Here is a 16558-nt window from a genome sequence, read left to right as displayed (position 1 = left end):
GGGGGGGGGGGGGGCAGGTCAAAGACTACCACGCAGCTCAGACCACCTACTCGCGGGCGATGGTCGCCTGCAACGGCGCCGACCCTCGGGGCACGCAGTACACCTGCTTGTCGCTCGCCGCTCGCAGCATCGTGGTCTTCGCCGCGTCATCGACGCAGCACGCGAACATGTGGCCACACTGCTTGACGCTCGGCTCGGTCGCACGCGCCTTGAGATGTCCGTCCGCTCCGCGCCCTCTTGCCCCCCTGCCTCCTCCCGCGCCGCCGCCTGGGTCTCTACCCGCGCCGCCTCGCTTATATGCCCGCCGACGCCGCTGGGGTCGGACCTTGGCAGGACCGGCAGGAGCGCCTTTTTCTTTCTCCAGACTCCACAAACGCACAAAAGTGGTGGGGCGAACTCACACCTCGAACTCAGCTCGCAATCCCTCGCCCTCCGCGGGGCGGGACGACCCTCCGACAACCACGCCGAATCGCCCGTGGGCGACGCGCCAGCCGCCTCGTTCGCTGCTCGAGTCGGCGGGTCGCCACGTCGACAGGTCTCGCCTGGACAGGCTAAGGCTCACGAGCTCGCTCTGCGACGGCTGGAGCGGCCGCGTCTTGACGAAGTGTCGGAGGACCAGCGGCGGCTCGCCTGCGCTCTCGGGGTAGGACAGGTAGAGCTGTGCCACCTCCTGACCCTCCCTCGCGCCGTCGTTCTGCACGCGGAAGCTCAGGTTGAAGAGCGGCTGCTGCGCGTCGCCGCGCCCGTCCAGCGTCGCGCCGCCACCAGCGGAGGGTGCAGGCTCCGTCTCCCACGAGTAGGAGAAACGCGTGTACGAGAGGCCGTGCCCAAAGGGGAAGGCGACCGGTCTCTTGTGCAGCCCGCGCCATGCGAGCGCGAGCCCCTCGGTGTAGCTGCAAGACAGGCCCGCGCACGGCGGCGTCGCGTCCGCCTCCGCCGCCGGGAGGGTGAGCGGAAGCCTGCCAGACGGGCTGACGTGGCCGGAGAGGACGTCCGAGAGCGCGAGGCCGGTCGCCTCCCCCCCGAGAAAGAGGACGAGGGCGGCATCGGCGTGCTCCGCCCAGCTCGTCAGGATCGCGCCGGGCGCGAGGGCCACGACGATGAGCGGCGGCAGCCGCACGTGCGGCGGCGCGTCGACGGAGCGCGACGCGCGCGTCCTCGCGACGAGCTGCTGCAGAAAGTGGTCCTGATCGAGCCGGAGCGAGGGGCGGTCGCGCGACTCCTGCGTCACCCCGCCCCCGCACGCGATGGCCACGTCGAAGCCGCGCATAGCTGCCTCGGCGTCCGAGGAGCGATCCACCGGGTGGAGTGCCACGTCGTACCCGGCAGCCTCCAGACCGGCCAAGAGGCTCGCGTCGCCCGGAAAGAAGACTCGCCCCGACCCGCCGACCGTGTAGTAGTCCCCGGCTGCCCAGTCTTCGCGGGCGGCCCGACTTTGCCACGCCGAAGGAGCCGCGCAGGCGGAGCCGAGCAACGCGATCCTCAGCCGCCCCGCGGGGGGGTCGCGTTGCAGCGGGAGGACGCCCTCGTTCTTGAGGAGAACCACGGAGGACGCGGCCGCGCGGCGCGCGAGCGCGCGGTGCTCGGCCGAGGTGGAGACGCCGTCCATCATGAGCGGGCCGCAGTCACACCCCACGTGGCACGGCATCGCATCGTACGCGTCGGCGGCGAGGGCGCCGCGAACGACCCGCTCCGCCATCTGGCCAACGAGGCCGTGCGGCCGGCTGTCGCTCTCGCCGCTCGCCCCTCCGAGCCGGTAGAGGTCGAACCAGCCGTCGTTTCCGGGCATGTTCTGGTCGACGCCTCCCCGCGCTGCGTCGGAGGAGTGCACTGCCCACCAGTCTGACATCATCCAGCCGTCTGCAAAGCCGAGCCCGTCACGCAACTCGCTCGAAAGAGCCTCGCTTCCACAGGCGTGCTCTCCGTCCACCAAGTTGTACGAACACATGAAGGAGGCGACGCCCGCACGCACCGCCGCCTCAAAGGGCGGGTAGTACACTTCGCGCCGCGTCCGCTCGTCCACCTCCACGTCGACCGTCGCGCGGTGCGTCTCCTGGTTGTTGAGCGCATAGTGCTTGACCACCGCCGCAACCTTCTCCGACTGCACGCCCTGGACGTACGCTGCCACGAGCACCTCGCCAAGGCGCGGCTCCTCGCCAGACAAGTACTCGGCGTTGCGGCCGTTGCGCGCCACGCGGTGTACATTGACGCTCGGCCCGAGGATCACGTTTGCGCCCTTGGCGCGGAACTCGCGGCCGAGGGCAGACGCGAACTCGCGGGTGAGACTCGCGTCCCAGGACGCAGCGAACGAGAGCAGCGACGGCCACGCGGTGACCGTGCCGACCTGCGAGTCAAACATCGTGCGATACCCTTGGGCCGCGTCCTGCATGTGCAGCCCAGGCAGGCCGAGGCGCGGCACGCCGAGCACGGAGCCGGTGTACAGCCCTTCGGGCAGCGAGAAGCCCGCCCAACCGAAGCCCTGCACCAGCCGCCCCGCCTCCGCGCGAGTCATGTTTGCGACGAGCGCCGCGGCCGCCCCGGCCTTGGTGTCGCCCCACCGCCGCCACCAGCCGGGCGAAAGCCTCTGGAGGGGCTTCCTCCCGCTCTCGCCACCGCCATCAACCGCCTCGGAGAGCTGTCGCACCGCCTGCCCGCGCGACGGCCCGCCGCCCTGCAGCAGCGGCGCCGCACCAAAGGAAGCGCAGTAGCCGGCCGGGAGTTTGACGCCACCGCTCCACCCGAGGCCGATCGCCAGCAGCGGCCGCAACGTATCGAGCAGCGCCGTTTGCGGCTCCGACGGGACGAACAAGCAGAGCGTGGCGGACAGGGGCGCGACCGCGAGCGCGGCCACCGCACGCAGCCAAAAGACGCGCCGCCGCCCGCCCCCCGCCGTATTGACGCGGATGCCTCTTACCGCCTTGTCCGCTGTGCCGCCGCCTGGTCTGCCAGAGAAGGCGCGTCCGAGCAAGCCGGACCGCGCGGCCCAGACGGAGAGGACGAGCCCGGCCAGGGTGCCGGCGAGGGTCGAGACGGCGAGCACGCCCGCATTCAATATCTCCGCGTCGGCGCTGCCCCGTGCAGGAACGTGCGCCGCTGCGAGCAGGAGGAGGAGGCACACGGCCACGCTCGCAAGCTCTAGCGCGCCGAGCAGCGCGCCCGCCGAGCCGACCAGAAGCGGCCGCGCACACGCGAGTACGAGGCTGCCGACACGGCTGACGAACGACGGCTGGACGTACGGACTGAGGTCCGTCTCCTGCATCGCGAGCGCCACATCCTCGAGCTTTGAGCTGTTCTCCGCGCCGCTGCCCGCGCTGTCGCCGCTCGCCGGATCGACCTTCTCGGCGCCCTGCGACGGCAAGTGCTCGCCGACCGAGCCCGTGCTCACCGCGGAGCCCCGGAACTTCTCCGCCTCGGAGAACTGGTGGACGAGAGGCAGAGAACTCATGCGCCCGCTGGAGTAGCCACGCATGTTGCCGAGCTCGACGGACGAGCGCGTGGTTGGGAGGTAGCCGTCGTCCGGCGGCATTTTCGCTTTGAACGATATCGGTGTCCGAAACACCGCTCTGACAGCGCTCAACAAAACGGCGTCCGCACGGTCGTCACCGGGCTCGAGCGCGGCGCCGCATCGGGAAGGAGGGCCTGAAAAAAATCGCCTTCGTTGTTAAAATACAAGCCCAATGGTCCATTTCGAGCGGTTCTTCTTTCTCCCCGGTACACTCCCCTAGTCTGCTGTGAGAGCCCTGTGTGAAGAGAGCGCAAGGGGTTGGGCACAAACGCCAGGCTACATGCACGGGGAGCAGGCACGGAGTTCTTCAACTCAGATACAATACAACAGATGGTGTCCGTCTCACGACTCACCAATCAAACTTCTCCATTCGAAAATCGACGCCGACCTCGCCGCTGATGCGCGTCAGCTCGTCCACCACCGGCTGCGAGCCTGTTCACACGGCCAAAACCGTCAAGGGCCGCCTTCATCTCCTGGCCATCTCGTCCGCGACCAGCCGCGCGAGCCGCCGCAGTACAGGATTTGCCACTTGGCGAGCGCCTAACGAGGAAGGCTCCGCGCGGGGCTCCGGCGAGCGGGAACGGGGAAATCCGCTCAGTTCCCTCTCACCTAGTCACCTCTGCATCCACTCCATCCAGGCTGGTCAGCAGCTGGCTCGCCTCGTCCGGCGTCGCGCCGAATTTCTGCAGCTGCTGCGCTTGCAGCGAGAGCCGCTCCGGCGGCGCCTTGCCGGGCGACGGCCGCTGCTGCTTCTCGGGCGACGCCGGCTGTGGCCGTTGGCGGCTCTTGCCGAGCAGCGCTTCCACCTCGGCGTGCTTTCCCGGCAGCAAGCCTAGGTTCAGGGTTGTAGCCGATGTGATGCTCACTCTCTGCGGCAAGACATGCTCTCCCCCTTGGGGCGGCGCGGGCCGCGAGACGACTTGCCGCGGCCGAGTCGGAGGGCTGAGGCGTGCCGCATCGAGGAGACGGCCCGCAGCGCGCGCGGAGGCGGGGCCCACACGTCGACAGCAGGGAGCCGCACGCTCCCGTCGGCCGTGCTGAGGCTGCTCTTGCATGAAGCTGCATGAGGCGGAGACCAGCCGCTGCTGTTGGTGCTCGTCGACGAGAGGGGCTGCGAGCCGTACCGTGGAGGCGGCGGCGGGACGGCCGGTGGGGGCGGTCGGCCCGCTGCAGCAGATTTGATGGGGATGCGCACATGGGAGGAGCGCGACCGGGCGGCCACGGCGTCACGCCCGTCGTCGGAGAGGCCATCGTCGGAGGAGGACGCGCTCTCCCCCTCGAGCGGGGCCACAAAGCTGAGCCGCCCCGCCGGCGCGTTCGCGCTGCTGTATCGGCCACGCAGCTCTGTCGTCTCGAGTCCGCCCGCTAGCGAGCCGTAGCCGCTGCTAACAAGGCTGCGCCGCCGGCTCAGCGCGGAGAGGTCGATGCGAAGCGACGCCTCGACGCCGCAAATGTACAGCTCCAGCCCCTTCAGAGCGGCGGGCGGGCTGCCCACTGCCTCTTCATTTGGCTGCCTACTTATTGGTAAGTTCACGTCACATTCGCCGCCCTTCCGCCGCGCTGGTGGCGCCCTCGCGGTCGCACTGCCCCGCGACGCTGTCGCGCGCCGACAGCTCGCCCGCCGCCAGCGCAGAGAACACCTCCGCCTCCTCTTCGGCGCTGAACTCGGAGGGCATCATGTGGTGCACCAGGTAGGAGAAGGCCTCCATGTCCACCTCATCCAAATCCGCAATCTGCCGCAGCTCGAGCAGCACACCGGCGGCCGACTGCCGGCAGAGGACTCGGCGCAGCAGCACCTGGAGGTGGAGGCGGGGTCTCCACCGCACTAGTCGCATCGCGCGGGAGCACGTGCTGAGACTCTTGCGTTGCCTGGAAGCGCTGCAGCGGCGTGCTCGCCCCGGAGAGCTCGAGCTCCTGGCGCGCCTGCAGCAGGTCGTCCAGACACGCCTCCCGCTCGGCCACCACCTCCTCGGGCAGCCCCATGCCGAGCTCAATCGACGAGATGATCTCGCGAATGACCGTGTCCCACACAGGCCGGCCGTGGAAGACGCACAGCGTGTCCGGCAGCGAGCTCCGCTGCAGGCGCAGCTTCCGCTTGCCCGTGTAGTATATGAGGGTCCACCCGTCCTTGTCGAAGCGGCCATGCTGCAGGTAGTACTCGAGCAGACTCGCGTCGCGGCACGACCAGATGAGCGACAGACGGCGGCTGCCGGCGCGATACGCGTTGATGATGTCCATCGCGGGTGTAATGCCGATGCCGGAGGCGACGAGAATGAGATCCTCGTAGTGCACGGCCTGTTCGAGGGCTTGAGGTGTAAAGCGGGATCTCCTGCGGCGTGCAAATCCGTCGCGGGTACGTCGCTGACCGTGCTATACGGCGAGGCGAAGGGCCCGCAGATCCAGGCCGGCCGCACGGTCCGCGCGCGGACTGCCTTGTGCACTCTCGCGGTCCAATCGCCGTTCACGCTCATGCACACCGACGAGTGGTTGGGGAGGTCGGGGTGTGCAAACAAGCTGAAGGCGTGCCACTCGCTCCTCGATATCCAAGGGATGCACACGTAGATGTAGCCGCGGCCACTCCGGAAGCCGGGCGGGTGCTCAAAGGTCAGCTCGACCGACTTCTCCATACGACTGAGCAGCGGCGACTCGACAAGGTGAGTGTTGAGCATGGCGCCGATGGCCCAGTCCGAGAGGTAGAGAGCCAAGGGGATGCCGGCGATGAAGGAGATGTATTGCTGCGGCGCGTGGAAGCAGAGGGCGAGCCCCCACAGCACAGACAGGTAGTGGAGGCCTTTGCGGAGCTCCCAGCGGAGCCGTGCCCGCAGCGGCGCGAACTGCATCGGCCAGCTGACGAATGGCGTCACGAGGCAGGCGAGCACGCCGCTGAGGCCGCTTGCGCTGCCCCACACCATGTCGAGCCGCCCCTGCAGGCCCCACCGGAGCAGGTGGACAAGGGAGTGCAGCAGCGCCGCGTAGCCGATGGCGGCGCCGGAGAGGGTGTGGATGGCATGGAGGTCGTGAAAGGGGACGTACATTGACAGCCATGACCGCTGTGGGAGATTCAGCGGGCGCGGGTTGGGACGCATGCGAGGTGGCAATTGGGCGATGCAGGCGAGAGGGCAGCGAGGAGGGTGGCTCTGGCCTGCAGCAGCGTGCGGAGGTGGTTGAGCTTCGTCAGGAAGAGGCAGACGAGTAGCGGATACGTGCCGTAGGCGGTCAGCCGCGCAACAACGAGCAGGGCAAACGCGTACCACGAGTCGACACACAAGGTGGGCACCGAGCGGATCTCGCAGGGCGCCTGATGTGTGGGGCGTGTGAGTGAGTATTCTTGATACGAAACGACGACGACGACGACGACGACGAGACACACACCCACACCCACACACACACACACACACACACACACACACACACACACACACACACACACACACACACACACACACACACACACACACACACACACACACACACACACACACACACACACACACACACACACACACACACACACACACTGTGTGGGGCTTGCGTCTACTCGGCACCTGGAACGGGAATGCGCCAGCAGCAGCAGCAGTCGCGTTGTACAGCCCGAACGGTGCAGGCGCAAAGGAGAGGAAGCTAATGTAGAGGAGGCAAAACAGGCACGCGGCGGAGATTACAGGGTGGCGTAGGAGCGCTGATTGCCCAGCCATGACGAGGTCGTTGCGACCGTCTGTGTTCGCCTCCGCTGATGGGCTGATGGCGGAAACGGACGGGCGAGTTATTTTTCTTTTTTGTAGGTATTGTTGGCAAATCTATTTCTGCTGCTGTCTTCCGAAGAGCTGTGCCTTTTGTGGTGCTAGTTCGTGCCAGTCTGCTGTGAGAGCGGCCCACGCGAATTCTTCTTCTTACTCGAGTAGCGGCAAGTTGCCGCGTGCGCCAGGCAGGGTTCGAACCCAGCGCCGATGGAGGAGAGCGGCGACGCCCTTGCCAAGAAGCGCCGACTCGCGATATCGCCACGGCCGGTGTGCTTCTCCTGTCGCCTGGTGGCCGCGCCGATGGTCGGCGCGTCCGACCTCGCCTTTCGCCTCCTCTGCCGGCGGCACGGCGCGGACACTTGCTACACCGAGATGCTCTTCTCCGAGCGGCTACTCTCGGACGAGGCCTATCGGAGGCGGAAGCTGCAGACGTGCGTCGACGACAGACCGCTCATCGTCCAGCTGCAGGGCAATGACCCAGCGACAGTGGCTGCGGCCGCTGCGCTGGTCGAGAGGACCTGTCCGTGCGATGCCATCGACCTCAACCTCGGCTGCCCACTCCCTCAGGCGGAGGCGCAGGTCTTCGGCGCCTACAGTGATCACAGAACTGATGGCGTTCCACTCCTTTTATTCAGCGTGTGATGACTCTGCCGAGCCCGGGTAGGTCTTCGGCGCCTACCTGCTCGACAGGGAGCACTGGCCCACGCTGGGTCGCATCGTCGAGCGCATACTCGAGTCGGTACGATGTGTCACACACCCCTCTGCAGGCAGGCGGCTATACCCATCTAACCTCGGGGAGGCGCGTGTAGACGTCCCTGCCAGTCACCGCCAAGATCCGGCTCCTCGAAAGCAGCGAGGAGACGCTGGCGCTCTGCCGCGTCCTCGCCGCAGCCGGCTGCTCTCGGATTGCGATCCATGGCCGCGAGCGCTGTGAACGGCGTCTCTTCACAGCTCGAGCTGTGAACAGGCTGCTCTCTGATTGCGATCCATGGCCGCGAGCGTCCTGCTGCCGAGCTGCACCGCGGGCAGCGGCAGGCGGACTCACTCACTGTACCACATACTCACACACACACACACACGCACGCACACACACACACACACACACACACACGCACGCACGCACACACACACACACACACACACACACACACACACACGCACGCACGCACGCACGCACGCACGCACGCACGCACGCACGCACGCACGCACGCACGCACGCACGCACGCACGCACGCACGCACGCACATATGTCCCACACCAGCGCCTGTGAAGCTGACATGGCCGTCTCCTCCCGTCTCCTCCCCTCACACGCACGCACGCACGCACATATGTCCCACAGCGCCTGTGAAGCTGACATGGCCGTCTCCTCCCGTCTCCTCCCATCAGACGGTCGCGGCCGACCTCGACGCGATTCGCGACGTGGCCCAGGAGAGGGGGGGGGGGGGCTCGCCCAAGGCCGAAGGTGGGGAAAAAGAAAGCTCGCCCGCGGGGCAACAAGAAGGGCGAATGTAGGCGATGGGAGCCACGCCCCTCCTGCTGAGCAACGGCAACACGCAGGTGCCCGGCGGTCTCCGCCTCAGACAGAAAGCCCGCCCATTGACAAAAGGACGTCCGCCCGCAGGCGCCCCGCGACGTGTTGCTCAACTTGCAGCAGACGGGAGCGCACGGCATTGGCCGCCGAGGGCTTGCTCTCTGCTGCAGCCGTGTGCGATCTGTTGCTCCTTTCGATAGGCGTCATGGCCGCTGAGGGGCTGCTGCGCGACCCGCGGCTCTTTGAGGAGGCGGCCGTCCTCGGCAGGGGGGAAGGCGGCAGGGGTGATGTCAGGAGGGGGGGGGGCGGCAGTGAGGAGGACGGCGGCGAGGGGGGCGAAAGGCCGGAGTTAGGCAGGGGGGGCGTGGCTGGTGTGGCTCTCGAGTGCCTCGCGCTCGCCCGAGTCTCACCGACGGCATGAGAAAGTCATCACTGACGCTCATCAGCACACGAGTAGGTACCTCGCCCCCCCTCGCCCCCCCCTTGCCCCACCACTTTGTGTGCGTGGAGAAATTTACTTGCCTTACCTTACGAGTAGGTACCTCGCGCTCGCCGAGGCTCATCCGCCGGAGGAGTTTAGCGTCGTGCCGTGGAAAGTGTGGACGGGACGCTCCGAGCGTTCTATGCCTCGACTCGCAGAGGTCTGCGCGTAGGTGCGCGGGCACGTGATGTGGATGCTTGGCAGGAGCGGCACGGGGCACCGCAGAACCCTCGAGCGCTTCTTCTCTGCAGACATGCGAGTGCCTTCTTCTGTAGGAGCGGCAAGGGGCACCGCTGCACTTTCGACCATCTTGGTCCGTACACGGCGCCGCAGCTCCGGATGGCGCTGTGCGAGGCGTGCGGACCTCGGCTTATCTCGGCTAATCTCGGCTAATCTCGGCTAATCTCAGCTCGCTGTGCGAGGCGCGAGGCGCGTGGCATGCACTCGGAGAGCGTGAGGGAGCTGCCGCGGCTTGATCTCTCAGTGTGTTGCGCCCTCGCTAGGCGAGCTCCGTCAGAGAGCTGGAGGCGATCGTGAGGGCAACGCTAGGCGCTGCCGACTTCTTCACTTGTTGAAAGCTGGCCGCTGGATAGAGCGCGTAGACCGCGCGGTCGTACAAATTTTCGGGCGGGGCCCTGTTTTTTTATTTTACCCATCTCACAGTAGAGGGTTTTCCGCGTTTTATTTTTATTTATGGTGTTCTAATTTTCAATCCGAGGCCCGCTTCTCTCAACTCGCGAGAAAACACATTTCTGTGAGCAGCCGGACCGAGCCCAGCCCCAGGCCCAGCGCTCGGACACAACGGACTGGACACCAACGCGGTGTATGGGTGGACGCGAGACACGCGTCTGCCCGTCACCCCAAAACCCCAACTGACACCTCGGGTCGGTCGTTTCCGGAACGATTTCCAGGGAAACTGAAGGGTGTTTGGTGCTCCATTCTGGCAACTCTCGACACTCGAGAGTTTTCTTGTGACTAAGTCTTGGAGCACTTGCGACTTGGAGTGCAGTCGGTAACCTTACACCCAGGCGCCAGGGCCGGGGAGCTAAGAAGCGCACCCAGCGGGCCAGATGATCGGTGTCGGGTTACGGGCTAGAGAGCCCTAGCCCTGGGGGGTGCGCGTTCCCGTTCGCAGGGAAGGGCCATCCCATAAGGTAAACACGGGTCTCCGAGGAGGCTCCGCGCTTTTTGCGTTTCCCCTGCAGCAGAACGCCCCCTCTACTTCGGAGCGGACATGCCAGTCTGAGAGAGAGTTTCCCTGTGACTAAGTTCTGAGAGCTGGTCTCGGGCAAAATCTGAGGCAAATGAAAATCGAGGAAACCATGGTAACGCCGGGAAGGCGAGCAAGGGACCGGGACGAGCCGAGGGCTCGCCCTGACGGGCGAAGGAAGGGACTCTGGGACCGGAGTCGGGCGGGCGCACATGAGGCGTATCCGTGTACGTGCGTGGAGTACAGTGTTGTGTGTCCGTTAGCTCCGAGTAGAGGGGGCGTTCTGCAGTTAAGGGTAAACCCGGTACACGGAACTAACCCTCGGAGACCCGTGTTTACTTTACGGCCCTTTTCCCTGCGAACGCGCACCCCCCTAGGGGTCAGGGCTCTCTAGCCCGTAGCCCGATCCCGATCATCCGGCCCGCTGGGTGCGGTTCTTAGCTCCCCGGCCCTGGATGTGAGGCTAATGACTGCACTCCAAGTGCTCCAAGTGCTCCGGCAAAATACGCGGGTGTATTCCTGGGTATTTTCCAAGGCAGACCCGGTATTTTTCCGATTTGGCTGATTTTGCCACTTTTGGGGGCCCAAACCAGCCTAAGACTCGGCTCAGAGCCCGGAAAATTGATGATTTCCACAGAGTTTCCCCCGGAAACCAGAGAGGAAACGAGAGGGTGCTGTACAGGGAAACAAAGAAACGAAACTAGACGGGGTGCGCGAGCGACACGAGCGACGAGGAAACCTGGTTACAGCCAAATAAAAGTAAATGACAATCTTATGGTTTAAGTAAGACTTATCCCTCCCTCCCATCCTCTCCTCTCCCCGGCCCGCTTTCGACGCTTCACGCCACGGCCAGCGCCGGGCTGATTCGGCCGACGCCGGCGGCGCCGGGTTTCGAGGAAGAAGATTTGAGTTGTCTCTATATTGCCACCTCCAAGTTTGGCCCAGTGATAGGAGTGGCGGGCGATTCGCTCCCAACGCACGGGTAACGCCCGCGAGATTGTGCAACGCTTCGCTCTCTCGGCTTCCATGGTCGTGGTCGCCGCGCCCGTGATGCTCGTTCCCTCTCCAGCCGCCTCGACGGAGGTCGCCGCGATCGACGAGGCCCACCTCGAGGACCAGATCGCCGACACAGACCTCGCCGACGCAGATATGGACGGACGGCTCTCGCGTGGCACAACCAACGTGAGCGCCCCCCTGACCCACTCACACAAGCTTCCGCTGCCGTTGCTGCCAGTGCGAGCCTGCCGACTCGCCACGGCGCCAGCATCCGCCGCCGCCAACTAGCAGTCACAGCTGTCCGATCTGACGCCTACCACACCCTGCCGTCTTGCCACGCTTGCATCCACTGCCTCGGAAGCCGCCACTCTCACAGCTGCAACCGCTCACTGCTGCAGGTCAAACGCGCGTGGGCAGAGGACGAGGACCGCCTGCTGATGGAAGTGGTGGGCAGGCTGGGGGCGCAGCGCTGGTCGCTGATTGCCTCCCAGATGGACGGCCGGGTCGGCAAGCAGTGCCGCGAGCGTTGGTTCAACCACCTGTGCCCAGAGGTGACTTCCGCCCGCCCAGCCGCCTGCTACCCACGCCGACAGCCGACAGGCCCCGAGCCTTACGCCGTGGGGATTGAAGTTGCTACCTCCACCCCGATCGCCGCGTCCAGGCGATAGATCTGCCTCTCACCCTCGCCAGCAAATACTATCGCACCCCAGGTGAAGAAGGGGGAATGGACCGCAGAGGAGGACCAGATCATTGAGCAGGGGGTGGCCGAGATCGGTACCAAGTGGTCGGAGATTGTAAAGCGGCTGCCAGGCAGGACCGACAATGCCATCAAAAACCGCTACAACTCCAACCGCCGCCGGCTCCAGCGAGCAGAGCGGAGGGTGCTCGCACAGGAGCGCCCCGGCCGCCCCATCTCCTCTTCCCCTTTATCCCACAGCTCGTTGTTAGCCCCCCCCCCCCCCTTTGGGAGCCCATGATACGCGCCGCTAGAGCCCCTCCCCCCTTACACCACAGGTTGCCCCCCCCCCCCCCCCCAAATCGCTGCTCACCTCCATCTGGCCACCACCCGCAGAATGCCGGCACAAGTGTAGCAGCCGTCATCGTGGCACAGACCGCAGCAAAGGCGAGCGCACAGGCTGCCGTGGCCGCGTCTGTGTCGCGAGTACCGTCGTCGCGCTTCGCTGCCGCCAGCGTCGTCGCCTGCAAGCGCAAGCGGCCGGGTGAGGCGAACCCTGCCGACAGCCGCGCTAGTGGCCTCGCAGAAAAGGCGGCGGGGGCGGCGCAAGCAGCGGAGGCTTCCAGCAAGAGGGGCCCGAGTAAAGTGAGGACGACGCGCCCCGGTCTTGCGGAAGGAGAGACGGACGCAGGTTCGGCCACGCCGGACACCCCTGTGGGCACGACCCCCCTCATTGACGAGGAGGCAGAGGCAGAGGCGCGCCCTATGCAGAGCACCTTGGCCTCTGAGCCCGCGCTGATAACTCGCGCCCTCGCACATCGCTCTCGCAGGCGCACCGCAAGAGGCAGCGCATCCTTCAGTTGGCAACGCAGCTGGCGTGCGCGACAGAGGACGGCGAGAGGAGGGAAAAGATCATCCAGCTGCTGATGCGCGAGACTAAGGAGCCGAACACGCCCGACGGCGAGAGCAAGTTCCCCTTGTGGGCGCTGTCCTCCGACGAGGCCGTTGCTGGGGCTCCACCGCTGACGACCGGCGAGGCTAACCTGTCGGCGGTGGGGCCCATGAAACTCGTGCCATCGCCCTATGCAAATCTGCCCGGCGGTTGCGGCGAGCGGGGTGCCGCCACGGGCCTGAAGCTTGACCTCAAGCTCCTCGAGGGGCGTGTGCTCGAGGCAGTGGTGTCGCCCTCCGCCATTGACAGGTCGCTGTCCAGAGCCTAGAGCCACTCGTTCGGTCAACCACCTCAGACGTTTTCTAGCTCGCTTCCCACCGCCCTCCCCACCCTTTTCCCGCGCAGCCTCGTCAGCTCGATGCCTTCAGCTTCCATGTCCGCTCTTGCGACGGCGCCCGTGGAGGCAGGTCTCGGCTCACCACCTGCAGTTGACTGGTACGCCTCCTACTCTCGTGACGCCATCGGCGAGGGGCAGATGAGCCCCGAACATTCGACGCCCGACTCGCCCCTGCTGCCCCTGGCCGCGAGCACCGTCTCGTAGTTCCGGCCTGCAACGGCAGCGGGCATGTCGCTGTTGCCAGAGCTCCCAGCGCGGAACGTAACGGTCGGTCGCCTCTCTGTGACTTTTTCCCCCGACTCTCTCCGGTGATGAGAGGGGCGGCGAGATGCGGTGCTGGGAGCGCGAGAGACCCCCCCCCTACCGCGGCACCCCACACTTCTCGAAACACTTTTCTGTCCCGAAACACTTTTTTCTGTCCGTAGTGTTCGTAGCACGGCGTCACCGTCTCAGTGGCATGTCTGATCACCTCCCCTTTTTTCGTCGTGGGTACATATACCTACAAACAGCATCTCATATCACCTAGAGGCGCGCGCGGCTGGAATGGGGCTCCCTCACGCTGTCGTCTTTCACAACCGGCGTTGTCAACCCCTCGGGCGGGATACATAGCAACTACAATCTGAATTAAATGTGTGCCCGCGGGCCGGGAGACCGTTCACCCTCGCAGCTCACTGCTCACAGCTCACTCAAGGCGGAGACCCCAGCATCTCTGCACGCTCGCGGCGCCTCTGGTGCACCTCCAGCCAAGGCGAGTAGGTGGAGGTGTCCCGTGCAGCGGCGGTGCCCGGCACCAGAGCGGCGAGGTTGAGGTAGCCCTCGTCGCGGCTGCCCGCCGCCTCCGACGCCTGCTCCGCGGCCGCGACCTCCTCGTCGCGCGGCAGCGCCGGGTCGTCCCTCCGCCACGCTGCGCGGCATGCAGGGCACTCTAGCCGCCTGCCCGTGGCCCGGCGAGCGATCGACCAGCGCCGCAAGCAAGCGGCGTGGAAGTTCCGGCCACACCCGTGCGCGCAATGCGTACACGGGGGCGGCGAAGGCGGGCTGTCGCCGCCTGCGGAAGGCCCCGCCCCGCTCGCCGCCTGCGCCGCCGCCCGCACCAGCTCCGCTATCGCCGCCTCGGGCGCATCGTCCGCGAGCGCGTCAAAGCAGATGGGGCACAGCTCGCCTAGTATGAGTCACTCCTCAGAGTCGTGCACGTCACCACTCACTGATATCAGCAGGTGGGGCACGGCTCACCGTCGCGCGGACGCGCCTCCACCCAAGGAAGGCCCCCAGCCCCCTCCCCCGACCCAACGAGCGGGAGCACCTCCCCCCCACCGATCGCCGCGCCGCGCCGCCGTCCATACGCCTCCCTCACCGCCTCGCTCGCAATGGCCTCCTCCGGCACCGCGCTGCCGCCGCCGCGGTCGTCGCCCTCGTTGCCGCCACCGCCCAGATCTGGGCAAGCTCTGTGCGGAGCAGCGCCCGCTGCAGCGGGAGGAGCGAGTCGCGGGGCACGCGCAACACCTTTTCGCATCGGGGACGAGATGCGCCGAGATGCGCCGAGATGAGCCGAGGTTTGCCGAGATGAGCCGAGATCGGGCGAAGAGGCCACGCGGCGGCACCTTGACGTAGATGAAGAGGAGGTGCTTGCAGATCGTCGACCGCTCTCGGAAGTCGACGCAGGAGCACGAGGGAAGCTGGCTGACGGAGGCGGTGTACACGTTGCCGGTAGACCCGAGGACGACGAAGTCGTGCCGCAGACGCACCTGAATCAGAAGACCGCCGTGGGCGCGCCAACGGAAGGCTGTGCATACGACGAGGAGCCGCACGCGCGCACCAGCCCCGAGGGCGAGGACGAGGACGCGTCGCGCCGCTCCACCAAGTAGAGCCGCTCCGACAGCGCTCGCTCCATCCGCGCCGCCGCCGCCGCAGAAGGCCCGCGCGCGCGCTTCGCCCGCTTCTCGCCGCCGCCCGCCGCCTCCGGAGCCGCGCGCCGCTTAGAGGGCGTGCTCCTCGTCAGCTTTGGTGGCGGCGGCGGAGGAGGCAGCCGCCCCGCCTTGAGGGCGAAGATGTTAGCCGAGATGAGCCGAGATGAGCCGAGGCCAGCCGAGATGAGCCGAGATCGGGCAGCCGCCCCCGCCTTGAGGGCGAGAGAGCGCTTGGCCACCCACGACTCGCGCACCACGCGCGCCGCCGGGCAGAGGGAGGTGGAGACACCGCCTGCCTCCGCCTGCGCAGTGAAGGCGACAGCGTGAGGGGAGGGAAGGCGGGGTGTTGTGCAGGGGTGGCGAATACAGCGAACACAGCGGAAGGCGGTCGATTACAGAGGAATACGGTCGAGTACAGCGGAGTGCGTGTCCTCTCGAGCGCTGGTTGGGAGACAAGAATCCGCGTTCCGCTTCTAAGCACCTCCGCCCCCTCCGCGATTACGATCAGCGTCACCTAGTAGCAGTAGCCGTGAGCGACTCTTGTGCAAGAAGCAGCACCATCACCGACGCCAAACCGACGCCAGGCTACTGAGGGGGGGCGAAGGTCGGACCCCAAACAGGTCTGGGGTGCTAGCATCAGCGTCACCTCAGACTACCCAAACAGGTCTGGGGTGCTAGCATCAGCGTCACCTCAGACTTGCCAACGCGCGAGCCGCGCCGCACGACGGCGGCGCCGAGCGCCTAGGGCTAGGGCTAGGGTTAGGGTTAGGGTTAGGGTTAGGGTTAGGGCTGGGGTTAGGGGCTGTGGTTATGGTTATGGTTATGATTATGGTTATGGTCAGGGTTAGGGTTAGGGAAGGGGCTAGTGGTTAGGGTTAGGGTTAGTGGTTATAGTTAGGGTCAGGGTTAGTAGCGGCCCCGAGCGCCTCGAGCCGACCCTCCAGCGCCGCGCGCGACTTGTACAGCGAGAAGGCCCGCCCTCTCGCCTACTCTCGGCCAATCTCGGCGAATCTCGGCGAATCTCAGCTCGTGCAGCGAAATGGCCCCGCCCTCTCGCCGGCTCCAGCACCCATGCCACTGACCCCGGCGGCAGCGACAGCTCCTCCGCCTCCTCCTCCTCCTCCCCCTCCTCCCGCGGCGCGCCGGTGGCACGGCGCACACGCCTCCCGCCCCCCGCCCCGCCCCCCGCCCCGCCCCCCTCCCCGCCCCCCTCCGCCGCCACC

At 66.4% G+C, this 16558-nt stretch overlaps 5 protein-coding genes across 5 annotated transcripts; 2 read left to right on the top strand and 3 right to left on the bottom strand.

The window, feature by feature from the left end:
* Positions 1-1927: 1927 nt before the first annotated feature.
* On the bottom strand, positions 1928-2359 carry EMIHUDRAFT_64404 (hypothetical protein; the record flags this gene model as incomplete). Its single annotated transcript, XM_005779562.1, has 1 exon — positions 1928-2359. A coding segment is annotated over one exon (432 nt), but the record flags the coding sequence as incomplete, so codon positions are not given.
* Positions 2360-3721: 1362 nt separating this feature from the next.
* On the bottom strand, positions 3722-6540 carry EMIHUDRAFT_205158 (ferric reductase; the record flags this gene model as incomplete). Its single annotated transcript, XM_005779561.1, has 9 exons — positions 3722-3740; positions 3859-3937; positions 4023-4045; positions 4115-4374; positions 4506-4616; positions 4701-5019; positions 5045-5271; positions 5354-5800; positions 5872-6540. 9 exons carry the CDS (start codon positions 6538-6540, stop codon positions 3722-3724), a joined length of 2154 nt encoding a protein of 717 aa, XP_005779618.1.
* Positions 6541-7452: 912 nt separating this feature from the next.
* Positions 7453-7887, top strand: EMIHUDRAFT_64464 (hypothetical protein; the record flags this gene model as incomplete). The annotated part of the gene is made up of 1 exon (XM_005779560.1): positions 7453-7887. One exon carries the CDS (start codon positions 7453-7455, stop codon positions 7885-7887), a length of 435 nt encoding a protein of 144 aa, XP_005779617.1.
* Positions 7888-11858: 3971 nt separating this feature from the next.
* Positions 11859-12323, top strand: EMIHUDRAFT_42066 (hypothetical protein; the record flags this gene model as incomplete). The annotated part of the gene is made up of 2 exons (XM_005779559.1): positions 11859-12014; positions 12174-12323. Coding segments are annotated over 2 exons (306 nt in total), but the record flags the coding sequence as incomplete, so codon positions are not given.
* A 1791-nt stretch (positions 12324-14114) lies between these two features.
* Positions 14115-16512, bottom strand: EMIHUDRAFT_450192 (hypothetical protein; the record flags this gene model as incomplete). The annotated part of the gene is made up of 8 exons (XM_005779558.1): positions 16393-16512; positions 16262-16321; positions 16026-16076; positions 15817-15849; positions 15548-15631; positions 15245-15463; positions 15030-15173; positions 14115-14294 (listed from the first exon to the last, which is right to left on the bottom strand). Exons 6-8 carry the CDS (start codon positions 15317-15319, stop codon positions 14115-14117), a joined length of 399 nt encoding a protein of 132 aa, XP_005779615.1. The 5' UTR covers positions 15320-15463; positions 15548-15631; positions 15817-15849; positions 16026-16076; positions 16262-16321; positions 16393-16512.
* Between the last annotated feature and the right edge of the window lie 46 nt (positions 16513-16558).

This window comes from Emiliania huxleyi, assembly GCF_000372725.1.
Source record: "Emiliania huxleyi CCMP1516 unplaced genomic scaffold EMIHUscaffold_23, whole genome shotgun sequence".
NCBI classification, from domain to species: domain Eukaryota; phylum Haptophyta; order Isochrysidales; family Noelaerhabdaceae; genus Emiliania; species Emiliania huxleyi.
The sequence above is the reverse complement of the archived record's forward strand: the minus strand, read 5'-3'. Positions and strand labels throughout refer to the sequence as shown.